The 26,316-nt window shown below is 36.0% G+C and overlaps 1 protein-coding gene and 2 long non-coding RNA genes across 3 annotated transcripts; all 3 read right to left on the reverse strand.

Annotated features, from left to right (window-relative positions):
• Positions 1 to 4,481: 4,481 nt before the first annotated feature.
• Positions 4,482 to 4,813, reverse strand: LOC133816400 (uncharacterized). Its single transcript, XR_009885209.1, has 2 exons — positions 4,628 to 4,813; positions 4,482 to 4,540 (listed from the first exon to the last, which is right to left on the reverse strand). It is a non-coding gene; the product is annotated as an uncharacterized LOC133816400 (long non-coding RNA).
• An 856-nt stretch (positions 4,814 to 5,669) lies between these two features.
• Positions 5,670 to 6,302, reverse strand: LOC133816401 (uncharacterized). The gene is made up of 3 exons (XR_009885210.1): positions 6,201 to 6,302; positions 6,067 to 6,122; positions 5,670 to 5,755 (listed from the first exon to the last, which is right to left on the reverse strand). It is a non-coding gene; the product is annotated as an uncharacterized LOC133816401 (long non-coding RNA).
• Positions 6,303 to 7,637: 1,335 nt separating this feature from the next.
• On the reverse strand, positions 7,638 to 10,125 carry LOC133814915 (probable serine/threonine protein kinase IREH1). Its single transcript, XM_062247818.1, has 7 exons — positions 10,067 to 10,125; positions 9,587 to 9,679; positions 9,367 to 9,507; positions 9,182 to 9,274; positions 8,238 to 8,442; positions 7,865 to 7,950; positions 7,638 to 7,697 (listed from the first exon to the last, which is right to left on the reverse strand). Exons 2-7 carry the CDS (start codon positions 9,659 to 9,661, stop codon positions 7,638 to 7,640), a joined length of 660 nt encoding a protein of 219 aa, XP_062103802.1. The 5' UTR covers positions 9,662 to 9,679; positions 10,067 to 10,125.
• Positions 10,126 to 26,316: the final 16,191 nt, after the last annotated feature.

Below are 26,316 nucleotides of genomic sequence, written 5' to 3' on the forward strand. Positions count from 1 at the left end.
CAAATACAAATCTTAGGAAGAAGGTACAAAGAAATTTCTCATCACTTAATACATGAAATTTAAGTTTATTGATGATGAAACCCTTCTTCCCCAAATCCATCAATTCCAAATCATTATGAATAATCTCTCCACTCTTAATATTGTGTTGATGGAGAAATTCATTGTTGGTGCTACAATAGCCAAGTTACCTCCATCTTGATGAGACTACAGGAAGGAAATTCTACACAAGGATGAGGAGATCTTTTTGGAAGAGATTCTCAAGCACCTAATAATTGAGGAGGAGTCCCGTTCTAGGGATAAATAATGGATGATTCTATTGGTGGGAACCCCAAATCCAATGTAATGGCCAAACCTCCTGACAACAAAGGCGAATGGCTTAAGAAGCTCCATAACAAAAGTGACAAACCCTTGCCCTAGGAAGAATGAAGATAAATTTAAGAGTTCCAAAGGACCTTGCTTTGTGTGTGGCAAGAGTATCCATTTTTCAAGGGATTGTAGGTTTAAAAAGAGCTACAACAATGAAGGCAAGGTGAACACAATCGAAGAGGAGTTGGCTACTATAATTGAAGTGAATGGCATCAATGGTAAAGTGGAAGGGTAGTGGCATGACACATGTGCCACTATTCATGTCACATATGATAGGTCTCTCTTTAAGTCCTTTGAGAGTTTAAAGGATGGGCATGAAATCCAAATGGGCAATGAAAAGAGGTCCAAGGTTGAAGGTAGGGGAGCAATTGATCTTTTCTTTGCTTCTAGCAAAAAGGTTATACTCTTAAAGATATTGTATGTATGAGTAGAAACCATGTGAGTGGTGATTTTCTTGGAAAACCGGGAATCAAGGTGATGCTTGAATCTGGCAAGCTTAATTTGTCTAAGGGGAATGTTTTTGTGGGAAATGGTTATGCTTGTGATAGCATGTTTGAATTTGTACATTTATGGATGATGTGAAACAACAATAAAGCTTCTAGTTCTTTTTATTGTATGCTTGACTCAAATTCTATTATTTTATAGCATGCTAGACTTGCACATATATGTTTTACTACAATTAAAAGAACAATTAAATGTGGATTGATTAATTGTTACAATGTTGAACATGATAAATGTGAGCTATGTCTAAAATCTAAAATGGTTAAGAAATTATATCCTAATGTTGATAGAAATTTGAACTTTTTAGATTTAACACATAGTGAAATAAAAGAAGTAGATATTTTATTACTTTCATAGATGATTGCCCTAGGTTCACATATCTTTATTTACTTAAGAATAAAGATGAAGCATTTAATATGTTTGAAACTTATAAAATAGAAGTTAAAAATCAATTGTAAAGGAAAATAAAAGTACTAAGAAGTGATAGTGGTGGTGAATACTTTTCAAATGATTTCAACTTATTTTGTGAAGAGCATTGTATAATACATGAATGTAGTGCCCCATATACTCCACAACAAAATTGTATAGGGGAGAAAAAAATATGACATTTCATGAAATGATTAATGTTATGCTATTACATTCTAAATTGAGTTTTAGTTTATGGGGTGAGGCCTTGTTATCCTCATGTCATATTTTGAATTGTATTCCTATGAAGAAAAACAATATCTCTCTATTAGAAAGAAACTAAGTATTGGTTATCTTAAAGTGTGGGGGAGCCTTGCTTATTGCTAGAGCACGGATTCAAGGGTTATAAATTGTACTTTTATTGGCTATGCCTCAAATTATTGAATATAGAGAGGTTTAACTCATTGAGAATATGTTGTATAGTGACAATAACTGTCAAGAAATCATCATGAAAAAGAGTCAGAAGAGGATACATTTACAAAGGATGAAGAGCAATTTATATTTCCCAAAAGAAGCCAAAGGCTTAAAGAGTTGAGATCAAATAATAAATGATCTCAAGTGGATATATTTTATCTAGTAGGGGGAAACCTCAAAGAAGTCACTTGGAAATTTCTAGTAGTTCTTCAAATCGAATATGATCCCAAAACCTTCAAAGAAGCGATGTCTTTAAGAGAATCCTCTTTTTGGAAGGAGGTAATAAATGATGAAATTGATTCAATTATGTCTAACCACACATGGGAATTGGTTGACCTTCTCAATGGTCAAAACCAATTGGGTGAAAATAGGTTTTCGAAGGAAATATCATACTGGCACCATACAAACCTTCAAGGTTCGATTAATAGCCAAATATTTTAAACAATAGGAATGAATAATTTATTTTGACACATATGCAGTGGTAGCAAGGAAAACTTAAATTAGATTATTATTTTCCTTATCATCAATATATAACCTTCGTGTTCATCAAATGGATATCAAGACGACATTCATTTTAGAGAACTTGAGGAGGAAGTCTATATGGAACAACCAGAGATGGTATTATTTTCTATGGAAATGAACATAAAGTGTGTAGACTTGTTAAATCGTTATATGGTTTAAAGAAATCACCAAAAAAATGGCATTAGAAGTTTGATAAATCCATCGTTTCAGATGGGTTAGACACAACAATGCAGATATGTATTTATATTATAAGACTTATGATGACTATGCCATACTAGTGTGCCTTTATGTCACTACAAGAAAAAATAGTATTCATAACATTTAAAAACTGCTATCCGAGACTATTGATAGCACTTCTGAAAATGCTAACATAGCCCCTGTTATTAAAAGTCCAGTCTTTTCTATAACAGTTTTTGAATGTTATGTTCGGTGTTATCTTAAACTATTCAATAACACATTTTTAGATGCTATAATATTGAAATAATAACATTTAGATAGAGTTTTTAGTTATAAATTTGAAGTTTAATCTTGTACTTTTTCATAACACTTTTCAACTGTTACATTTGATTATTTTGATAACATTTTTAGTTTGTTATATTATATAAACCATAACGATTTTTTACACTTATAATATGTTTCTAAATCATAACATATTAAGGTTTTTTATTGTGATAATGGTACTTATAAGTTTTTTTTTTAATTAAAAGATTTTCATTATTGTATTTTTGATTAAAAAAAAAATCAAAATTAATCATAAAATATAATTCTCAATAGATTGATAAACCATAAGTATTATATTAAACAATAACTAATTCAAACTCTGAATGTGTCTATTTCATGAGATCTTAGTTCTAACTTAAGTTTGAAAGCATAACATAATAAAATATTATAATCTTGAACATTTTTTAGTTCAAAAATGAAAAACAAAAAATTACAAGATACACAAAAGTAAACCATGCATGAAACTTGCTCCATCCTTCAATTCATCATCCTTTGTGCACTTGTCTTTGTTGTGAGTCCATTTGTTGTGCACTTGTCATCACAGTAGCATATCGGCAGGACCTCTGAGTATACAACATACAAATCAACACTGGATACTCTGACTGAATGTATTTTCTGAAAAATAAAAAATTAGTAAATTGAAGAGTTAAGCAAACCGGGGTATTCTCCGGATGGAAACGGCACTGACTGGAGTCTCTGTTTCAGGTCGTACAGTAAGAAGACTTTTCACCTAAAAATAAGCAGATTGAACAAGTTAAAGAGCAGAGTACAAAGTATGTTGCCCGCTGTTAGTTCCTTTGATAAGTCAAATTTAAAATGCATCTAGTATACAAACATCTTCTAAACATTCACATTCTACTATTCTAGCACCCACCAGAAGCAGTCCAATAACGTTCTTCGGATTCCCAGAATAGACAGGAACTCGACTATGCCCCCGAGCAAGAACTTTTCCCATAGCCTCCCTGTGTTATTGAATAAAAGAAGGAGAAAATGAGAAATACAGTCAGAGTATACATGCAAATTAGAAGGAAATGAATGTAAGGAATAATGATATTTCTGTTAAGACCTTACCTTCTCAGTTAAATCTAGTGCCCCACTTATAATTGTTGTCTCGTCATGTGTAAGCTCACCACCCTTGCCGGCCTATTATGACAAGATAAGGAAATCAGAACTAATGCCAAGACATAATATCTAATAAACCTGAATAAAAAGAAACGCATTGATAGGATAATTTATAAATTGCCAAAAGTAAAATTGCATGACTTAAAGCTTGTCCAATTGAAATATATCATATAATATTAAATGCCTACAAAATTTAAAAGCACCATAAAAACAAGTCCGTACAAACCTTTTCCCAAAGTATGTACTAAAAGGAATTAATAAGAGATAAATTGAACAGAAAGCAAGCCATAGGCAAAACAAGTGCTGTAAGAAATTTGGTGACCTTCCGGCTGGATAATGCATCTGTTAAACGTGGCTGCACCATTGCATCTAGCCTATCCTCTAGGACCTCGAGTTGCTTTCTCACATTAGCAAATTCAGCAACCTAAAATGAGCAAAACGAAAAATAAAATATCAAGTTAAAATCATCAAAATTTATAAATATCAAATGTAGAGTATAATGTTAAAACAATTTATAGAAAAATATTACCTCCCCAACAGTAGACAAGCAATGCCTCATGTTAGCTAAGGTTTTTGCAGCCCTTGGAAGATCACCACTGGCAAAAACATCTTCCACAGTTGAACTTAATTGAGTTAACCCAGCAGCATCCTGTTGATCCATCAATGAGTAAATCAAATGCAACATCAACATTTTCCAATACTGCACTGATTATAACTTCTATGATCAAATACCCACCTGCAATGTCTCATAAGCAGCTTCCATTCTCTGCTTAACAGTATCAACTTTGGCCAGAGCAGCTATAGATTCAGCTGATGATCCTTCAGCCTGCATATTAAAACCAATTGTTTGAAGAGAAGAGTATTGTTATACATATGTATCAAGTGAGAAGCTAAAATCTCAAACCATATAAACAAAGCTAAGCCGGCAACAGTTGTCTACCCATGTAAATTAAATAAACCAATTACATTAGTAAATGTACTGAAACGTGGGTATATCAATGTGAACCTGCTACTATAATTTATAGTAATGCTCTACAACATATTGCAAAGCAGAATATATATATTTAGGCAACTATTTCAGTTCTGTGTGTATATCCATGCATATAACTCAACGTAATTCCATTGTTCACATTAGCAATAATCTATTCATAATATCTACATTTATTTTTAAGCAGAAAAGGTAAAAACGAGACGTTTTAACCAAAGGGGTGCCCTGCCTTCTTGTAATTTATTCAAAAAATCTATGAACTCATTGCCAAGAGATTGAGCTCAAAAGGTAGCACAAACTACACAATCGTAGTTCTCAAATATCCAAAAAAAAAACTAATATCTACATTCACCTCGTTAAAATTTCCATATTAGAGCAATCACACACCAAAACAGAAAAGGAGCAACTCAAAACGCAAAGAAGAAAAATTACACATACGGAATTGAAATTATACAAAAAGTGCTATTGTTAAATATATATAATATATGTGTGTGGTGTGTGGGTAAAAAGAAAACACTTTGAGACAATCCAGATACAGATAGGCAATAAGGCTAGATGTTAAAGGAGAAAAGAAAGCACCTCAATAGGGCTTCATCAAGTAAATCCTTTCTGTTGGTCATTCCAATGAGCAAGACATTATTCAAAGCCTCTACACCATCTATCTGCAAAGTAACTAATCTGTCAGCCATAGATTACATTGATAAAATTCCCACAGTTAGAAAAGTTGAGTCTTTCCCTGGTAATAGATATTATTATAAGACAAAAATTTATAAAATATCCCAGACTCAAAAGTTGAAACCATTCACGTACTTTTGTAAGCAGTTGATTCACAATACTGTCATGAACTCCAGTACCATCCCTGGTTGATCCTCTCGACTGCATTCACAAATTAAAAGCAAATCAGTGCTAATAATTAAGTTAAATCAATAAGGATTGCGAAAAGATAATAATGATGTCAAAAGAAACTCATGAAACAATAAAAGAAAACCCATAAATCAAAGAAATTGCAAGTAGCGAATGAAATTTATCAAGCTGACAATGGCAACCATAAAATGAAGAAGAAAACTAATGTGAAAGACCAGTTGACTCTGTTAATAACCCAAATCAGTATTATAAATGTCAGCAGCTAATACCAATTCCATTACAAAAATACAGAGAATCTGATATAGACTCATAATGGTTAGTACCTTGCAAATAGCATCAATTTCATCAAAGATTATGACATGCAAATCACTTTCATCACCTAAACAGTAAAGGACATTACGGCATTAGTAAATACAAATAGGTTAATTATCATATTCTGGGTATAAATTTCTCTTACCGCGAGTCCTCTGATCATTTTCAGCATCAGCAAACAGATCTCTAACATTCTTTTCTATTTCACCAACAAACTTGCTCAAGACTTCAGGTCCATTAACAATCTGGTCCAGATCACCAAGAATGAAAACATGAACATTTAGTAAATCACTAAATTGTAACTGAAACCTGATAGAATGCTAATAACACAATAGTAGCAACTAATTCGCACGTCAGACAAAAACCAGGAATTCCCAAATCAAAACAAGCTACAGCAACTGAAAAGAGATTACTTAGTGTCAAAACATAGGAGATCAAGATAATATAACGAAGCAATTGCCCGTAAAAGTAGAAAAACACAGAGATTCAAATAGAGCACATATACTGTAATGTCAACAGGATGGATATCACACCAAGTAGTTTCTTATATTTGCTCATGACTGAAGTACCTTAGCAATCATGAAATGATAATTTAACATTATGACTTCAAAATACCAATTTAGCAATTTCATTAAGAGTCTCCTATAATCTAATCTTCTCTATAACTAAAATGAAAGACAAAACATATACTATGAAGAAAACCAATCTGACCGCCAGTGGAGGAGAACGACGCCGTGTGGTTTGGGCACTCTCTTGTGGAGGCTACAGAGAATCGATGAAATGAAGGGATTTAGGCGTTTAGAGAGAACCCATATTCAAAATGAGTGTTGTGTAAAATAATAAAAAAAAATGAAAAGTAAAGGCGCCATTTATAATTCACTTGGCGCTAAATATTTCTACCTGAATATTTTAGAGCTAAAAATCATTAATAACACTCTAAAAAAGGTGCTATATCTTAACGTAATATTTACTCAAAATTCTTGTAGTGAACGTTAACAACAGAAGCCAAAAGATAGAATTAGAAAACATTCTTCCAATATTTGATAAAATCAGATAAAGAGACTCCTTTAACTCTTAAACATTATAAAAGAAAGAAAGTCATGAGAGATATTTAGGACAGAGAAAGTGATCTGTGAGATATTGAGAATGAAAGAATGTGGAGTAATGAAGAGATTTTTTACTTTTTCTTTCTTTATTTTTTAGAAAACACTGAAAACAACTATTTGGTGTTCTCGAAGTACTCTGTTTTCTTTAACTATGATTTCTAATAACTGTTCACTGAGATGCCAAACACCCTTACTTGTCTTCGAAGAATCAATTTTTAAATCTAAAAACAGAAAATAATAATAATAATAATTATTTAGTATTAACACCAAACAACTCACAACTTATGTGAGGCGAGTTGACAGTAAAAAAATGAAGAACTCTTCTCTTTCTTTGCAGCAAAGATGAGAGATTATATCATCATAGCCAAAAACTCTTCTCTTTCCATGACACACAAAATAAGTACTCATAATACTTATGAAAATCATATAACAAAATTATATATTTGAAACAATCATTTCTTTATCAGTTCAAGATTCTACTCAAGACCCCACAAGACCAGTGAAAAGATACGTAAAGAAAGTGCAATAAGCTTGTCCTTTGGCACCATAATCCAACAAAGCAAAACGCATAAAAAATGGAGAGGTTTATACAAGTTCAAAACATTAAGTATAATAAATAACAAAAATGATACAACAAGAGCAAATCAAACAGAATGCAACAAACATCATCAATGATGGAATCTTGTAGAATCAACATGTTTACCTGAGGATGCTCTTCATTGAAGGGTGGAATACCAACAATCAATTCAAACAAAATCACACCAACTGACCACCAATCGGCAGTTGTACCTGCAGGGGATGGTAAAACAAAGGATTAGTAATCCATCCATCTTAGTAACTGATCACCAACAACAAGAATCACAATCACAGTACAACATCATACAAGCTTACGGCCTTTAAACCTTATCCCAATACATCATAATGAATAACACAGAATGATCTCACTACATCATAATGGATAACAAACTTATCTCCCAGATAACTATACTATTCTAGGCCACTAAATTAATTGGAGTTTAGTAAAAATAAATTGAAGAAATTCAATGCACCTCAAACAGAAAGAGGACTATACAAACCATGTCCTGTTCCCAATAGTATCTCTGGTGCCAAATAGTCAGGTGTGCCAACAGCAGAACGTTTCTTTCGTCTTTCTTGCTGATGCTCAGGCACAGATAACTCGAGCTCATCTTCCACCATTAGAGATGTGGTACTTACGGCTGGGCCGGATAAATCATCAGTACTGTTGATAAGACCAACCTTTGAGAGCCCAAAGTCGGTCAACTGTTAAGAAAATGAAGAAAGAGTTCAAATAAAAGCTTATCTTTTTTATTGTATTATTATTTTTTTAAATGAAGTAAATCTTTGGTAACAAGTGCAAAAAAGGAATTCCAAAAGATAAGGTGAGAATGACATGCACTTTCGGTACCATAACTAGGACTACTCAATATTGCGAGAATCAAAAGTAAAGCATTTAGAAGGCTATACGTCAGTGTGTAGAACACACACCTACATTCTAAGATGTGCAATAACAGAAACCAACTGGAAAAATTTGACTAAAAAGCATTTGCATACCACAAACAGAAAACCATAAAATCAAATTTTGTGTTGACAATGAGCATTGAAATTGTTTTAAAAAAATGTATACTCATCTGAATCAAAGGGAATTTTTTTTATAAGAAACACAATTATGTAATAGATAATCACTTATTTATTATTGAAGATGAGAAACAATATGACCTCAGGCCAAGCAAATGCATGGGACTTGTCAGTATTCAAATTGACAGGCATTCAGGATGTAAGCTTAAATCAATCAGGACTTATGAGTATTCAAATTGCCAGGCATTCACAACTTCTTACATAATAACCTACTAATAGATGTAAAGTACATTAAATCAAGACCAATGTAGTTTTAACACTAGAGATGTGTATTCACTAGAACAGGAAAGCCTAAAAACATACATAAATGCACTTGTGTGCACACTCCTAAAAACATGCTTGTGCCAGTGTAAAAGATATTTACCTTAATATGACCATCATGAGCAATTAATAAATTATCTGGCTTCAAATCACGATGAACCACACGAAGTGAATGTAAATATTCTAGTGCAAGCACCTGCCAACATAAAAGAACAAGCCTAAGCTGAGATACGGAGTTGAACAAAAACTAGCAGTGGAAGGTTTCAAAATAAGAAACAATGAACTTACCACTTCTGCTATATATACACGAGCAACATCTTCTTCTAAGCAGCCTAAATTTCTCAACAACGAATATAAATCCCCTCCATTTAAATACTCCATCACAAGGTACAAATTTTCTCGGCAAGTGAATGAATAGAAGAAGCGAACCTGATATATTAACAAAATGTAAGAGAAACATTTTTCTCTCAAGATGAGGTTAATCTGTTAGCTAGATAGACCTGCTCACCACAAAGGGATTGCGAACTGAAATCAAAATATCACGTTCCGCCAAGATACTTTCAACTGCATTTTTCCGGATCATGTCAGCCTTTTTAAGAACCTGTGGCAGATAGCACAAATGAACAGTTGTTCAGTGCTTATTTAAGAAACATAAAGAACTACAAGGAGAGTTAACTGTGCAACATGAGAGAGACTCATGGGTTAAAAAGTGAGTAGATAAATATTCAGTAAATCCCTGTAATTTTCACAAAATCATTTAGTCCACATGCGTCACTGATTCAATCTAGTAAACTACCTGCTTTTTTCAAGCATGGAACTAAGTAGACAAAGAATTAAGTAGTGGCTTACAAAGGGAAAGCTGTCTAAGAACGCGTAGCATAAAATAGATGAGAAACTATCAGGAAGATCAATATGATTCGCAGAAAAATAGTACAAAAAGATAAAAGAATAATGATCCTCATTATTTAAGAGAAATTAAAAAAGAAACCTTTATGGCAAAAAGGTCCCCTGTTGTTCTCTTTTTGGCCAGGAAAACCCGTCCAAAAGCCCCCCATGAGTATTTTAACATAAATAGATTAGAAAATTAAATATCTTTAAACCAGTATACAACCACAAACACTTGAGAAAACAAATTTTTTGACATTTATCTATATCACTCTCTTGGAGGCATTTCAACAAACACATTATATGCAACCAAGAAAGCTTTATCATAAGCATCATTCGAATTTCCAATATTTAACTTCAAAGGCCAAAAATCTATTATCTTCCCCTGTTTTATAACAACAAGAGGTTCTGACTAAAACACTTGAAAATCAACTTCTTCAAACCCAAAATATATCATATTCAAGTTCTAGAGATACCCTATTCGGAAAATTATTGGAGACCTGAACTAAAAAAAAAAATTAGCTTGAAGACCCAAAATATGCCATTTACTCAGTATATATTATGTGTTTTATCATGTAGTCAACATATAGAAAATATCATATTAAGTGCATATATAGTTGGCATTGGTGGCAGCGGCTTTGAAGGAAAGCAGGGGCTTGCTGCTAAAATGGATAGATCGATCGAGATGAGAAGATTAGAGATTGAGAAACTATTGATGGAGAAAAGAGAGTGAGAGTGCAGCGTCCAACGAATGGGGAAGTCTATTGAGAAAAGGCATTTGGTTTCAAGAACGGATATTAATTTGAAATCTGAAAAAAAAAATGAAACATATACCTCACAGTCACCTGGGTTCATGCTTCAATCCCTTCCATTGAGCAGCTGAAGCACACCATGACCACACCATTGCTGAAGCGATGAGCTCTTGTCCTTTTCCATCGCTGTGTATCTCTATAGCTAGCTAGAAGCAAGAACCCAGGTGAAGGGTGAGAGTGGGAGAAAGCCGAGAAAGCCGACTGGAGAGTGGGAGAAACCCAGGAGAGAGACTCTGAGAGAAAGAAAGAGCGAGTGAGAGTGGGAGAGAGCCGACTGGAGTGTGTGAGAGAGAGAGGCAGCGTGTAAAGGATTTTAGTTTTTTTCTTTTTGTCATTTTCATTTGGCGCCCACTATATTTTCATTTGGCGCCTATTGCTTTACACTTAATAAAAAAATATTTTCTGTATCTTTTTTATTTGTATGTATCAATAACGTTTTGAATAATATGCTATATTTTGGTGTTATATTTGGTCAAAATTGTTGTAGTGTGTTGATGATATGTTAATTTAGAGTAATGACATAAAAGTGATAATAGAAACAAAGAGATTTCTATCTTCTACCTTCAAAATTAAAGACATTGGAGAGGTAGATACCATTCTATGTATCAAGGTTAGAAGAAATAGTAAGGGTTATGCTTTGAGCCAAGTCCATTATTTTGAGAAAGTGCTTGACAAATTTAGTCATCTCAAAGTCAAAGAGGCAAATACACCATTCGATTCAAACATAAAGATTGAAAAGAATGAAGGAAGATTAATGGTTTAACTTGAATATGCAAGTGCAATAGGGAGCCTAATGTACACTACTCATTGCACTAGAGCAAAAATTGTATATGCGGTTAGTAAACTTAATAGGTTTACTAGAAATCCAAGTATTGAGCATTGGAGGGCTATTTAGAGAGGTCTAGGGTATCTTAAGCATACTAAAGATGTTATCCTCCATCACTCAAACTTTCCTACTTGAAGGATATTCCAATGCAAGTTGGATATCGAGTTTGGGAGACAATCTCTCAACCACCAATTGGGTATTTACACTTGGTAGAGGTGTTATTGCTTGGGGTTCCAAGAAACAAACTTGTATATCATACTCAACCATGGAATATGAGTTTATAGCTCTAGTGGCAACCTTCAAAGAGGCCAATTGGCTTAATGATCTCATGTTGGACATCCTTTATGCCATGGATATAGTATCGAAAATTTCGATACATTGTGATAGTCAAGCTACTCTTGCTAGAGCATACAATAGTATGTATAATGGGAAGTTTAGACACATAAGTCTAAGACATGAGTATGTGAGATAATTGATTTAAGATGGAATCATATCTATCTAATATGTTAAGACTAGTGAGAACTTAGAGAATTTGTTCACCAAACCTCTTAAAAGAGATTTGGTAAGTTCTACATCTATATGGAAAGGACTAAAACTCCTAAATTAAAAGATTCACCAATGATGGAAACCCAACTCCAAATTTGTAAACATGAATGGAAATACTTCAATGGGTAAGAACAAGTCATTGATAGGTTGATAGTTTTCAACACTAAACAATCATGAGTCCCATCCAAAATGGTTAGTGTTGGTTTCTATTGAGTGAATGTTAAGCCTAGGGATTTTGATGAAGTTTAGTTGAGTGCAACAAGCATCTCTAAAGGTAGCAAAGATGCTATAAGAACTTCACCTATGAGAATTTAGAGGTGGTGCCGCCTTTCATGGAAGTTGGAGTTTTTCCTTGGAAAGTTCATGAATGGTTGACCACATGACCATGTTATTGCTAAGCTAGAAAAGAGGGAAAATGAATGATGAAGTAAAGGTGTGTGAGGTATCACTTGTTTTATCATGTGAATACTTGGTTCAAGCTTTTAAGCAACTAATAATTTCGATAAGGCTTTGTGGCATTTTCACTAAAGTAAAATTCAAGTCGAAAGACACTTTATTTTAGGCACCAATACCATTTCTTAGATGTTTGTATTTAACAAAGTGAGAGAATGTTAGGATTGGTTAAAATACAAAGCCTTAGAGGTATTATACAAGCTAGGTGTGAAACCTTAATTGTAATGTCCCAAATTCCCTAATTTGGCGTAGTGCCTGGATTAGGGGGCAGGAGAGCCATAATTGATTTAATATGTGATTATGTGATTATATGCATAATTATGTGAATTATACTATTATATGATGATAATTGCATGCATGTGGGCCCACTTCTTATTAGAAGAGCATTTTCGTAATTTTTGCCATTGAGAGCATAATTGTATATTTATTTGCATGTAAGTGATATATGGGTGAGACCACATTATTATATGTTTGAGCTATTCGGCTTGAGACGCTCCCAGGATTCAAGTTAGCGGTTTGATCATAACAGGGTTAATTACCGGGCTCGGGGTAAGCCTAGGGGTAATTTGATGCTTAGTACATTACCAGGAATGAGCGGGTAACATGATATGATTTATTAATTAATTGAGGATATTGGGAGTAACATGAATTGGAGGAAATTAATTATGATTAGCGGGATATGTGGGAAATGACCATTATGCCCTTGGGTGGTTTTGAGGAATTAAAATGGCCTTAGGGGCAATTTGGTCATTTTAGACCATGAGAAATGTTTAGCCAATGGTAAGTTGTAGAAGGAACAAGCAAAAACAGAGTTCCCTTCTCTCGATCATCTCTCTCTCTCTCGCTCTCTTTCTCGGTTTGGAGTTTTGAAGCTAAGCTAGAGGATCAACTTGAGGATTTAAAGCTTGAAGGTTTAGGCTAGTGATCAACATCTAATAAGGGGTTCAATTCAAGTTTGAGGTAAGGTTTTCAGTTGTAAATCTCAAGTTTTTACTATTTTTTTGAGATGGTTCATAAGCTTGATGTTTGATTGTGTAATTGGATGTTTGGTGATGTTTTAAGTGGTTCTAGGCTTGGGTTTTTTTGTCAAACTAGTGATAATGTTGTGGTGATGATTGGTGGTGATTTTGGGATTGGTTTGATGAAGAATTGGCTGGGTTTATATTGGAGAAATGCAGGGGAGCTAGGTTCACGGGGTCAAGTCGTGACCGAGTTCATGCGAGTCGCAACTTAAATGTATCCTGGAGCCTCCACTGGGCTCTGTCTAGCAGGCACGTTGTAACCCTCAAGGTCATGTCACGGCCTGTCCTTGGCACTCCAAACAAGGGGCTCTCTTTCTTGGGGGAGATCCACGACCCTTGGGGGCAGGTCGCGACCTGACTGTCTTCCTTGTGCCAGGTTGGGTTTTAATGAGTTTTAGGCGCGGGTTTTCGATTCTCAAGCTCGGGATCGAATCTACTTACTGTTTTAGTCCATGAAACTTTTATTACTCATTTTTATTGATGGGATTTCATATTTTGTTATGATTAGGTGACTGCTAAGGGACCAAAGGACATGATCGTTCTCAAGGGTCGTTCTTCATTTATTTTACGCTCGAACCCGAGGTAAGAAAACTGCACACAATATGTGATATACATGATTATTGATGAGACATGTTGAGTGCTCTATATATTGATATTGGTTGCATTTTGAACGTCTGGCAAGGTTGCTTATTTGTGAATGGCACTGGCTTATTAGTTAGGAACGACAATTGTGTTTAGTACTGGTTAGGAAGTTCTGACTTATCAATCATGATCGGCAATAGTATTGAACACTGGTTATATAGAATTGACTTGTGAGTCAATTAGCGTTCTAATCTCAAGCCAAAAGGATTAGATCTAATCAACATGGGCATTAAATGCTTGACCGACCTATTGGTTGAAGAAAACTAAAGCGTTTGGCTAGTCTAAGGCTAGTTACTCAGAGCCAGAGCTAAAAGGCTCAGGTGACTTGATAGTCACATGTCTTAGGGCGCAAGACCCCAGAGAGACTTATTAGTCATCTATTCTGGGCGCAGGACCCCAGAGATACTCATTAGTAATCTATTCAGGGTGCAGGACCCCAGAATGACTCACTAGTCATCTATTTAGGGTGCTGGTCCCCAGAACGGCTTAATAGTCAATAATCTAGGGCGCTGGACCCCAAAATGATTACATGATCATTTATTTATATTGAATACATGCAGTTATAAGTTTTCTTGCTGAGCCTTGGCTCACGGGTGCTATGTGGTGCATGTAAAGGAAAAGAAAAGCTCACCCAACCTTGAGTAGAGAGCTTAGGTGGTGATGTGTACATATGCGGCTGCTTGACCACCACAGCCAAGGTGTTTCTCCGAGGAACTAGGGTTTAACCCTATTTTTTCTGCTTAGGTCGGCAGATTGTAACTTTTGAAATGTAATGACCATTTTTTATGTAAACAACTTTGTAAACACTTTTATGGGATCCCATGTACAGTTTAATGTTTTAAATAAAATATATCCATTCCTTTTGACTGAGTTTTTCACCCTGACCCATTAATAACACTTAGATGCATGTTTATGATCTAATAACTCATTTAGCGAGTTAAGCACTATTTAAAGCACACAGTGTAACAGTCTTGGGTTATCCAGGGTGTTACAACTTGGTATCAGAGCGTGCCAAGGTTTAGGGTTCCTGTAAACTGGCTGGGCATGTACACTCGCCACTGAAGACAAGCTTGACTCATGGTTTGGTAACTATTTATGTGGTTATGTGTTTAACTACTTATATAGAATATAAATGCTTTGCCTGCATGCATGAGATACACTAATAGGGCTAGCCCTTGATTGCTGCATGATGAGCAAGAACGTGCTTATTAACACTGATATTGCTAGAACACGCTTATTATCATTGTTAATGGTTAATTGCTGATTACTAAATGTTCATTTCTATGATCATGAATCAATATATTTGCTAGTATGATTGTGGAACATGGATGAGTATCTGCATGATCTTGGACTGTGAGGCGGCAAGAGGTTTAGTTATCACTACCTAACTGGTTGTACTGATTATTACAGCAAGGTATAGGTTGAAAGTATGCTTCCAAGATAGGCAGACTTATCAGCTGGATAGGAAGATCAGGGCCAGAATGATAGACAAGGTCTGGAAAATGACCAGAGTCAGATCCCTCAGCCAGCTCTTGATAACTGGCAGCAACTATTTGCTAATTTACAAGCCAGAGTAATGAGCCAGGAAGAAGAAATCTGCCTCCTGAGACAACAATAGGTTCCGGCAGGGAACATCTTTCCATAGGCACCACCTGTAGCGGTGCCAAAATTTGAGCAATCGCCAAAAGCTAGAAGTAAATGGGTGTAACGTCCCAGATTTTCAAGACTCAATAATGCAGAACGATAAACATTTTCATTTAACAAAATTTCTCAAAAACCCGTATAAAAAAACTTTTTAAAAGTTGTATGGCCATACTTAACATTTAATACAAACATAGTTTATGAAGAGTAAAGTGAGCCTAGTTTATGAAAATAACACAACATTTCCAAAAACAAAACGACTTCCCAAAACGTCGGTCCACATGCACATTAAAAAGGTAGACTCCAGCGCTCACTGCTCTGCCTTGCCCTTATTCTTACCTACAACAAGAAACAACTAGGTAAGCAAAAACGCTTAGTAAGTTCAACTTTAAAACAAAAGCACGCAGAGAAGATAGGTGGTCACTGACCAAGTTACTGTCCACAGATAACTATAGCTCACAAAAATTAGGGTTTCGGATCCATCCGAACCCTAAGCAATCAATTTCAAGAATGCAAAAGCGTCCTGGAAAACTTATGGTCATGCCCAATAACCAATGACAAATTATTTCATATAAATAGATAAATCCCTGCACTCAGAAAATCCCAGAGCAAGCAGATATAATATATCACAACTATTTCATATAAACCTATAAATCCTTGTACTCAGAAAATCCCAGAGCAAGCAGATATAATATATACCAATATAATTCGAGACCAACGCTCGACAATTTCCAACATTTCAGGCGTAACACGCCCTCCAGCATAAATGCTAATTTGTAAGAGAGAACCGAGTCCCAACACTATGATCTAGCCAATAAATATCCCCATCAAGGGTAACTATCACGTTACCTAGGGCATCGCTACTTATCCAAGAGTAAATCCCTCATAAGGGTAACCATTAAGTTACCTAGGGCATCACTACTTGTCCTAGAGTGTAATCGAAGTTACACGGGTTCATAGAGACGTCTATGCTAATCAGTGGTGTTGTTAAGTAGTTGCCCCTAGGGTGTTCAGCCTCACTCAAACTTGGCAACCCCTAGTATCTCTAGGCACTCTCACCGAATGGAAAAAATTCATGGCTACTATCCAAGAATAATTTATCAGAGCACTTGCTTGGGTTCTAATCGTTCATTGATTAAGTAAGCATGAGGGCCCCTAGGTCCCATTCATTTTTGTGCCCCTAGGTTTAAACCATCAATCCTCACCTTTTGGCCATGCATCGCGGTAATGAACTAGACATAATAAAATCAAGCAGTGTGACGGGGATCAACTGTCTAGAATATGACGGAGATCTACCGGTCATATTTTCTGAATCAGCACCAACTAGCCTAACGTCTATAAGCAAACTTTCTACGACAATGTATGTATGTGCATGTGTCTCTATACTAACATACAATATAATAGTCGTTTCATGTTGCAGCCACACATTAGAAGTTGACTTACTTGGAGTCCTTTGCTCTCAGCAAGATTTCACCCTCCAATGTATAATCCACTTATGCTTAGCCAATATTGTAATTATCCATACAGTATACTTGGATTAATTGTGACGCTTCATAATTCATTATTATTATTTTGGGCAGTTTGGTCATTTTAAAAATCATTTGTAAGGATTAATGATCCTTATTTGGTTTTAAACCCATTCAAGAAATTCATACTAAAAAATTTGAGACTAAACCCTATGTCTCGGGAAGAGCTATCCTATGTTCTTGATACCTAGGCTCGGGTATCACAATAGTATTTTCCCACAATCCACTAAAAATCTTATTCTTTAAAAGTATCGCTTTTAACACGTACTTTCAACAAGTCGGTTAAATATATAGAAGATTTTAGACGGTATTATATCTATAAAATACTAATTAAATTCTTTAATTATTTTTCAAGAAAATAATCTCTTAATTTTCCTTTTATTTTTCTCAAGGTTTTACTCTCTAAAAACTTGTTTAAGGAAATAGCCTAATTTTAACTTAATTAGGAAAATGGTTAAAAATTTCTTATTTTGACTAGTTAATTTTTTTGTAGTCAATTAATCAAGTTTACTTACTAGAAAAATAATTTACTTAATTATTTTATCAAAATATAGGGTTTTAAACCGACTTTTAATTTATTAACTTATTAATAAATTAAATCTTTTATTTTTAGAAAGAATAAAAATTCTTTAATAAAAAAAATTCTCACTAATCTCAAAGTGGTATTTTAGGTCAAAAATATGTTTTCAAGACTTACCAAGCTTTTATCTTGGAAGAAGCAAAATTTTACTTTTTACCTTAAGTTCCAAAATCTCATTTTTACACGAAGTGTGAAAACTTCATTTTTCACATTTTTAACTACATACATTGTTAGGTCATAATTTTAAATTTTTTACCCAATTGTTACCAAAATTTCCCACTTCCATTTTTGGTATGCCATTTAGGTCTTTGTAAAATATTAGGTAAGAAGGAGCATTTTTATTGGTGAAAATATTTTCCAAACAATGAGGTAAAAATGGCCTTATTTTCAAGTCTTTATTTTTTCCAAACTTTGACACTTAATAACTTTCAAAACGTTGAGTATTGTGTTACCAAATTTTACAGTAGAATACTAGATTATACCAAAAATATGTCCACCAATTTTTAGAAAAAACTGGGTTCATTTGACCTATACAGTGGCTGTCCAAACTTGGTCCCGAAATTAAGAATACGAAAAAAACAGTTTTTTACCTAAACTTTGAAATAGCATAACTCACTCATTTATAAACATTTTTTAGTGTTTCAAAAGCTCAATTTTGTGTACTCAATCTCAAAAACATCACAGTATAATTTAATTTTACAAAATCAATATACAGTAGATGTTTGACCCCTTGGAAGTCACTGCTCAAAACTTGTAGTTTTGTTTTAGGATTTTCAACAAAACCCTTAGGGATTTTGGTCCCTATTTTCAAAAATCAACACACAAGCATCATAAAAATTATAAAGAAACTATCATAGCCTTATTACATCACCAATAAGAAACTTTAAGCATTAACTATACAAAATAAGGCTTAAAAATAAAAACCATTCAATAACAACCATAAAAGTAAACTTTTTACCTCTTGTTGTTCTTGCTTTAGGTTTGGATGTTTCTACTAGATTTGGATCCTTCAAAACCATTTCAAAACCTTAACCAACTCCCCCAACAACATATATAATTAGCTATGAAAAAATCTATGGTTAAAACTTTACAAAAGTCTAGTTTTTTTAAACTTTACCTTAGGGAAACCCTTCCTAGACCAAAGCTTAAGTTTCCAAGCCTTCTTAGTGTTCTTGAGGTTTAAAATGGAGAGAAAACTTGAGAGAGTTTTTAAAAAAAAATGAGAGTGATTGTGAGAGAGAGGGGGTCGGTTTTGGGGAGGGTTAGAAGAGTTTAAACAACTCTTAAATATCTTAAAACACTTGAGGATTTTTCTTACTATCCTCTTGCCTATTAACCCTAATATTTAAAATGAAGGTTAAACTTAAATAATTTGGTCTACCCAAATAAATTCCCCACATGGCCGTCCACCCTTTATTCTATTTATGTCATTTTTTTTTTCAATGGGTAATAATTATTTCTTAAGAAGAAAAATCCAAATTGACTTTCTATAACCTTTTTCACTCTTATTAAGTTTTAAAAAAAAACTTAACACATAATATTTAAATTAAATGTCTCTCATATTTAAATTAATTAATCACACAATAAAATTTAACCTAAGGTCCATTCATGGAATAAAATTCCCTAATTCGGTAAACTTAAGCATTTAACACCAAAATTCCCAAAAAATTCCATTTTCTCTTAGGTTATTATTTTTTGACCAAACTTTAATTTTTATGAATGTATTTTATGCCCAAAATATATTTTCCATAGTTTTTCATTTTATTTTATGAGATTTTTACCCGATTAGGGTTTTTGTGTCGGTCTAAGACCGAAAGTCTTATCTTGACTTTTAAACACAAAATTCATAATTTGGCTAGCAATAACTCATGGAAATAAATTCCAAACAAATATAATATTATTTAAAATAATATTCTTAACTCGGGAAAAACAATCCGGACCTGAGTCGTTTCAAGGTACCTGAAACGCAGGATGTTACAATGGGAACCTCTTTATGAAAGGTTCAGAAAACAACATCCTCCAGTTTTTGAGGGTAGTGCAGATCCAGCTAAGGCTGAGCAGTGGATGAACATGGTTACCACCATCCTTGACTTTATGAGGGTGTCTGGTAATGAGAGGGTGGCTTGTGGAACATTTATTTTTCGGGAAGATGCCCGAATTCGGTAGGAAGTGATATCCCAGACTAGAAATGTTAATGCTCTGAATTGGGAAGAGTTTCAAATTTTGTTCATTGAGAAGTACTATAATGATGCCATCAGGGCTGCAAAAGCTGAAGAGTTCAGCAAGCTGTTTCAGGGAAGTTTGTCAGTGACTGAGTATGCTTTAAAGTTTGATAGACTGGCAAAGTTTGCAATGGAATTGGTGCCCACTGATGGGACCAGAAGGGAGAGGTTTCTCTAGGGGATACAGCCAAGGATAGCCCTTGATGTTTGTATTAGCACTGTGTCTGGAGTTACTACTTATGCATAGGTGGTTGAGAAGGTGCTCACAACTGAGAGCTCAGAGAACAAGATCTGGCATGACAGTGCAGCCAGGAGAGACACTAGGAGGGTGGGACCGCCATTTTTGGGTACAGATAGGGGCGAAGGCCCGAGTGATCAGAAGAGGAAGGCTCATGATGCCTTCCCAGCTCCAGGCATTTTGGTGGGCCGCCAGGGTGGCAGTGAGGCATGGAGGACTTTTCATGAATGCCCTAGGTGCAAGAGGCTCCATATAAAGGAGTGTTGAGCAAGAGCTTGCTTCTTATGTGAAGTAGTGGGACATTTGAAGAAAGATTGCCCGAGATCAAGAAAGGAAGAGCCAAGAAAGGCAGACAGCTCGGCCCCAGCTCGAGTGTTCGCATTGACTCAGGCAGAAGCTGAGGCTTGTCCCTCGGTAGTTACAAGTCAACATTTTAGTGCTTGAACCCCTTATACTATTTTGATTGATTCTGGTACTACACATTCTTTTGTTGCTAGTAGAATTATTGATAAACTGTGTAGACCATGTGATTATTATGTTGTGGGGTTCGGAACTTTATTACCCACTAGGGAGGTAGTAATATCCTGAAGATGGGTCAGATCATTGCCAGTGATAGTGGAGGGCAGAGAGTTATCAGTTAATTTGATAGAGTTGGTTATGACCGACTTTGACATGATTCTAGGTATTGATTGGTTAGTGAAGTATGGGGCAACCATAAATTGCAGAAGGAAAATTGTAACCTTTGAGCCTAAAGGTAAGGATCCTTTTGTGTTTTTTGGCACTGTGCATGGACCCCGTATACCTATGATATCTGTTCAAATGGCTAGAGATCTATTGCAAGAAGGTTGCATAGGATTTTTAGCCAGTGTGGTTGATACCACTCAGGTCATGCCAGTGGGACCAGAGGAGACCAGACTAGTCTGTGAGTTTCTGGATGTGTTTCCAGAAGATTTACCAGTGTTGCCACCACACAGAGAGATTGAATTTGTGATTGAGCTGGCACCATGGACGGAATCAGTGTCTAGTGCACCTTACAGAATGGCCCCAACATAATTAAGAGAACTGAAGGTACAGCTACAGGAGTTATTAGACTTAGGTTTTATCAGACCTAGCTTCTCATCATGGGGTGCACCAGTTTTGTTTGTGAAGAAGAAAGATGGTTCTCTGAGGATGTGTATTGATTACAAAGAACTGAATAATTTAACAATTAAGAACAAGTATCCTCTGCCAAGGATAGATGATCTATTTGATCAGTTGCAAGGTAAAAGGGTATTCTTTAAGATAGACCTTCAATCTGGTTATCATCAGCTGAGGGTCAAGGAGGGAGATATACAAAAGACTTCCTTTCGAACAAGATATGAGCATTATGAGTTCTTAGTCATATCCTTTGGGTTGACTAATGCCCCAGCTGCTTTTATGGATTTGATGAACAGAGTGTTCAAGGATTATTTGGACCAGTTTGTGATCATCTTCATAGATGATATTCTAGTTTATTCTCAATCAGAGTCAGAACATGAGCAACAACAGAGGTTGGTTCTACAGAGACTGAGGGAACACAGATTTTTTGCAAAGTTCAAGAAGTATCAATTCTGGTTATCTCAGGTAACTTTCCTTCGGCACATTGTCAGTAAGGAGGGGATTAAGGTTGATCCAGTCAAGATTGAGGTGGTCAGGGATTGGCCAAGGCCAAAGAATGCTTTAGAGGTTAGAAGTTTTCTTGGATTAGCAGGTTATTACAAGCGTTTCGTGGAAGGATTCTCAAAGATTTCCACTTCATTGACTGAACTGACACGCAAGAATCAGAAGTTTGTGTGGTCAGACAAGTGTGAGAACAACTTCCAGGAATTGAAGCAGAGATTGATTACAGGTCCAGTTCTGATTCTACCCACAGGTCAGGAGAAGTTTGTGATATAATGCGATGCCTCACATCAATGTTTGAGTTGTGTTCTTATGCAGTCAGGCAAGGTGATTGCTTATGCTTCACGTCAATTGAAAGAGTATGAACAGAGGTACCCCACTCATGATTTAGAGGTGGCAGCAATGGTTTTTGCATTAAAGGTATGGAGACATTATCTTTATGGGTAGAAGTGTGAGATTTATATTGACCACAAGAGCCTGAAGTACTTCTTTACACAGAAAGACCTGAACATGAGACAAAGGCGTTGACTTGAGTTAGTAAAAGATTATGATTGTGAAATCTTGTATCACCCAGGAAAGGCCAACATGGTGGAAAATGCTTTAAGCCGGAAGGGTCCGGGACAGATTTTCAGTGTGAGGCTGATATCTAGGGAATTAGTAGAGGATATGACCAGAGCTCACATAGAGTTGTTCGTGGGACAGTTGGCCAATATTACGCTACAGTCTACACTGTTAGAGAGAATAAAGGAAGGTCAGTTGGGTGATCCACAGCTGACCAAGATCAAAGATGATGTTCTAGCTGGAGTATCCAAAGATTATACAATGTTAGAGATAGGTTTGCTAAGGTACAAAGGCCGGATATGTGTTCCGATAGACACTATTATGAGGCGGAAGATTATGGATGAATCTCATACTACTCCTTACTCTTGGCATCCAGGTACCATGAAAATGTATTAGGATGTAAGATCACTGTGTTGGTGTCCTAGGATGAAGAAGGATGTAGTAGAGTATGTGGCTAAGTGCTTCACATGTCAACAACACAAGACTGAGCATCAAAGACCAGCAGGGCTATTACAACCGCTGGACATCCCATAGTAGAAATAGGAGAACAACACAATGGATTTCGTTGTGGTATTACCCATGACTGTGGGTCAACATGATTCAGTATGGGTTATTGTGGACAGATACACCAAGTCGGCTCACTTTTTACAAGTGAGGACATCCTATACAGTTGATCTGTATGCAGAACTCTATGTGAGAGAGATTGTGCACCTTCATGGGGCACCGAGGTCGATTGTGTCATATTGGGATCCCACATTCACTTCCAAATTCTGGGGAAGTTTGCAGAAGGCCATGGGTACACAATTGAAGTTCAGTACTGCTTATCATCCTCAGACATATGGACAATCTAAGAGGACAATCCAGATATTAGAAGACATGTTGCGAGCATGTGTGATGGACTTTGGTGGGTCTTGGAGTAAGTATCTACCTTTGATAGAGTTTTCCTACAACAACAGCTATTAGACGGCCATTGGGGTGGCACCTTATGAGATGTTGTATGGTAGGAAATGTAGATTTCCTATTCATTGGGATGAGATAGGAGAAAGGAGATACTTGGGTCCTGAGGCACTTCAGATGACCCGAGGCCATGAGAAGATTAGAGCTCGGATGCTCGCTTCTCAAAGTAGACAAAAAAAGTTATGCTGATCCCAAACGTAGGAACGTGGAGCTCCAAGTGGGAGACTATGTCTTCCTTTGAGTCTCACCATGGAAAGGGGTGAGAAGGTTTGGGAAGAAGGGCAAGCTGAGCCCTAGATTTGTAAGTCCATTTGATATCCTAGAGAGGATTGGACAGGTGGCCTATAGGTTGGCCTTACCACCGACATTGTCGGCCATAAATAACATATTTCATAATTTAGCTCTTCAAAGGTATGTATCAGATGTGATTCATGTGTTGAGTTACGAGGATCTGGAGCTTGAGTCAGATCTCTCCTATGAGGAACAGCCAGTCCAAATACTAGACAGGAAGGACAAGGTCCTAAGGAATAAAACTATACCATTGTTTAAGGTATCATGGAGGAACAACAAGGTCAAGGAGGAACAACAAGGTCAAGGAAGCGACCTGGGAGTTGGAGTCAGATATGTAGAGTCAGTATCCCGAGCTGTTCAGGTAAATTTCGAGGACGAAATTTCTGTAAGGAAGGGATAGTTGTAATGTCTCAAATTCCCTAATGTGATTTAGTGCCTGGATTAGGGGGCCAGGAGGGCCATAATTGATTTAATATGTGATTATGTGATTATATGCATGATTATGTGAATTATATTATTATATGATGATAATTGCATGCTTGTGGGCCCACTTCTTATTAGAAGGGTATTTTCGTAATTTTGTCCATTGAAAGCATAGTAGTATATTTATGTGCATGTATGTGATATATGGGTGAGACCACATTATTATGTGGATATGTTTAAGTTATTCGGCATGAGACGATCCTAGGGTGCAAGTTAGTAGTTTGGTCATAACGGGGTTAATTACCGGGCTCGGGGTAAGCCTGGGGGTAATTTGATGCTTAGTACATTACTGGGAATGAGCGGGTAACGAGATATTATTTATTAATTAATTGAAGTTATTGGGAGTAACGGGAATTGGATGATATTGATTATGATTAACGGGATAGGTGGGAAATGACCATTATGTCCTTGGGTGGCTTTGAGAAATTAAAATGGCACTAGGAGCAATTTGGTCATTTTATACCATGGGATATGTTTAGCCAAGAGTAGGTTGTAGAAGGAACAAGGAAAAACAGAGTTGCCTTCTATCTCTCTCTCGATCATCTTTCTCTCTCTTTCTCAGTTTGGAGTTTTGAAGCTAAGCTAGAGGATTAACTCGAGGATTTAAAGCTTGAAGGTTTAGGCTAGTGATCAACATCTAATAAGGGGTTCAATTCAAGTTTGAGGTAAGGTTTTCAGCTGTAAATCTTTGGTTTTTACTCTGTTTTTGAGATGGTTAATAAGCTTGATGTTTGATTGTGTAATTGGATGTTTGGTGATGTTTTAAGTGGTTCTAGGCTTGGGTTTTGTTGTCAAACTAGTGATAATGTTGTGGTGATGATTGATGGTTATTTTGGGATTAGTTTGATTAAGATTTGGCTGAGTTTAGATTGGAGAAATGCAGGGAAGCTGGGTTCGCACGGTCAAGTCGCGACCGAGTTCATGCGAGTCGCGACTTGAATGTGTCCCAGAGCCTCCCCTAGGCTTTGCCTAGCAGGCCCATCACGACCCTTAGGGTCAATTCGCAGCCTGCCCCTGGCACCCCAGACATGGGGCTCTTTTTCTTGGGGGCGCGACGCGACCCTTTGGGGCAGGTCGCGACCTGCCTGCCTTCCTTGTGCCAGGTTGGGTTTTAATGAGTTTTAGGCACGGGTTTTCGATTCTCAAGGCTCGGGATCGAATCTACTAACCGTTTTAGCAGGATTTGAGGTCCTAGGAGCTAGGTTTTAGTCCATAAACCTTTTATTACTTATTTTTATTGATGAGATTTCATATTTGGTTATGATTAGGTGACCGCTAAGGGTCCTAAGGACAGGATCGTTCTCAAGGGTCGTTCTTTATTTATTTTACACTCAAACCTGAGGTAAGAAAACTGCACACAGAATGTGATATACATGATTATTGATGAGGCATGTTTAGTGCTCTATATATGGATATTGGTTGCATTGTGAATGCCTGGTAAGGTTGCTTATTTATTAATGGCACTGACTTATTAGTCAGAAAAGGCAATGGTGTTTAGGACTGGTCAGGAAGTTGACTTATCAATCATGATCGGTAATAGTATTGAGCGATGGTCGTATAGAATTGACTTATGAGTCAAGAGCAGCATTAGCATTCTGACGGCAGGCCGAAATGATTAGATCTAATCAACATGAGCATTAAATGCTTGACCTACCTATTGGTCGAAGAAAACTAAAGCGCTTGGCTAGTCTAAGGCTAATTACTCAGAGCCATTGCTAAAAGGCTCAAGTGACTTGATAGTCACATGGTTTAGGACGCTAGACCCCAGAGAGACTTATTAGTCATCTATTCAGGGCACACGACCCTAGAGATACTCATTAGTCATCTATTCAGGATGCAGGACCACATAATGACTTACTAGTCATTTATTCAGGGCGCCAGTCCCCATAACAACTTAATTGTCAAAAATCTAGGG

This window comes from Humulus lupulus, chromosome 2 (assembly GCF_963169125.1).
Source record: "Humulus lupulus chromosome 2, drHumLupu1.1, whole genome shotgun sequence".
Taxonomy (NCBI): Eukaryota; Viridiplantae; Streptophyta; class Magnoliopsida; order Rosales; family Cannabaceae; genus Humulus; species Humulus lupulus.

Coding starts and splice junctions, on each gene's coding strand:
- LOC133814915 (XM_062247818.1), bottom strand. CDS start 9,661: ATGATCCGGAAAAATGCAGTTGAAAGTATCTTGGCGGAACGTGATATT. Junction 9,508..9,586: donor CAGTTCGCAATCCCTTTGTG/GTGAGCAGGTCT, acceptor TTAATATATCAG/GTTCGCTTCTTCTATTCATT. Junction 8,443..9,181: donor CTCATGATGGTCATATTAAG/GTAAATATCTTT, acceptor TTTTCTTAACAG/TTGACCGACTTTGGGCTCTC.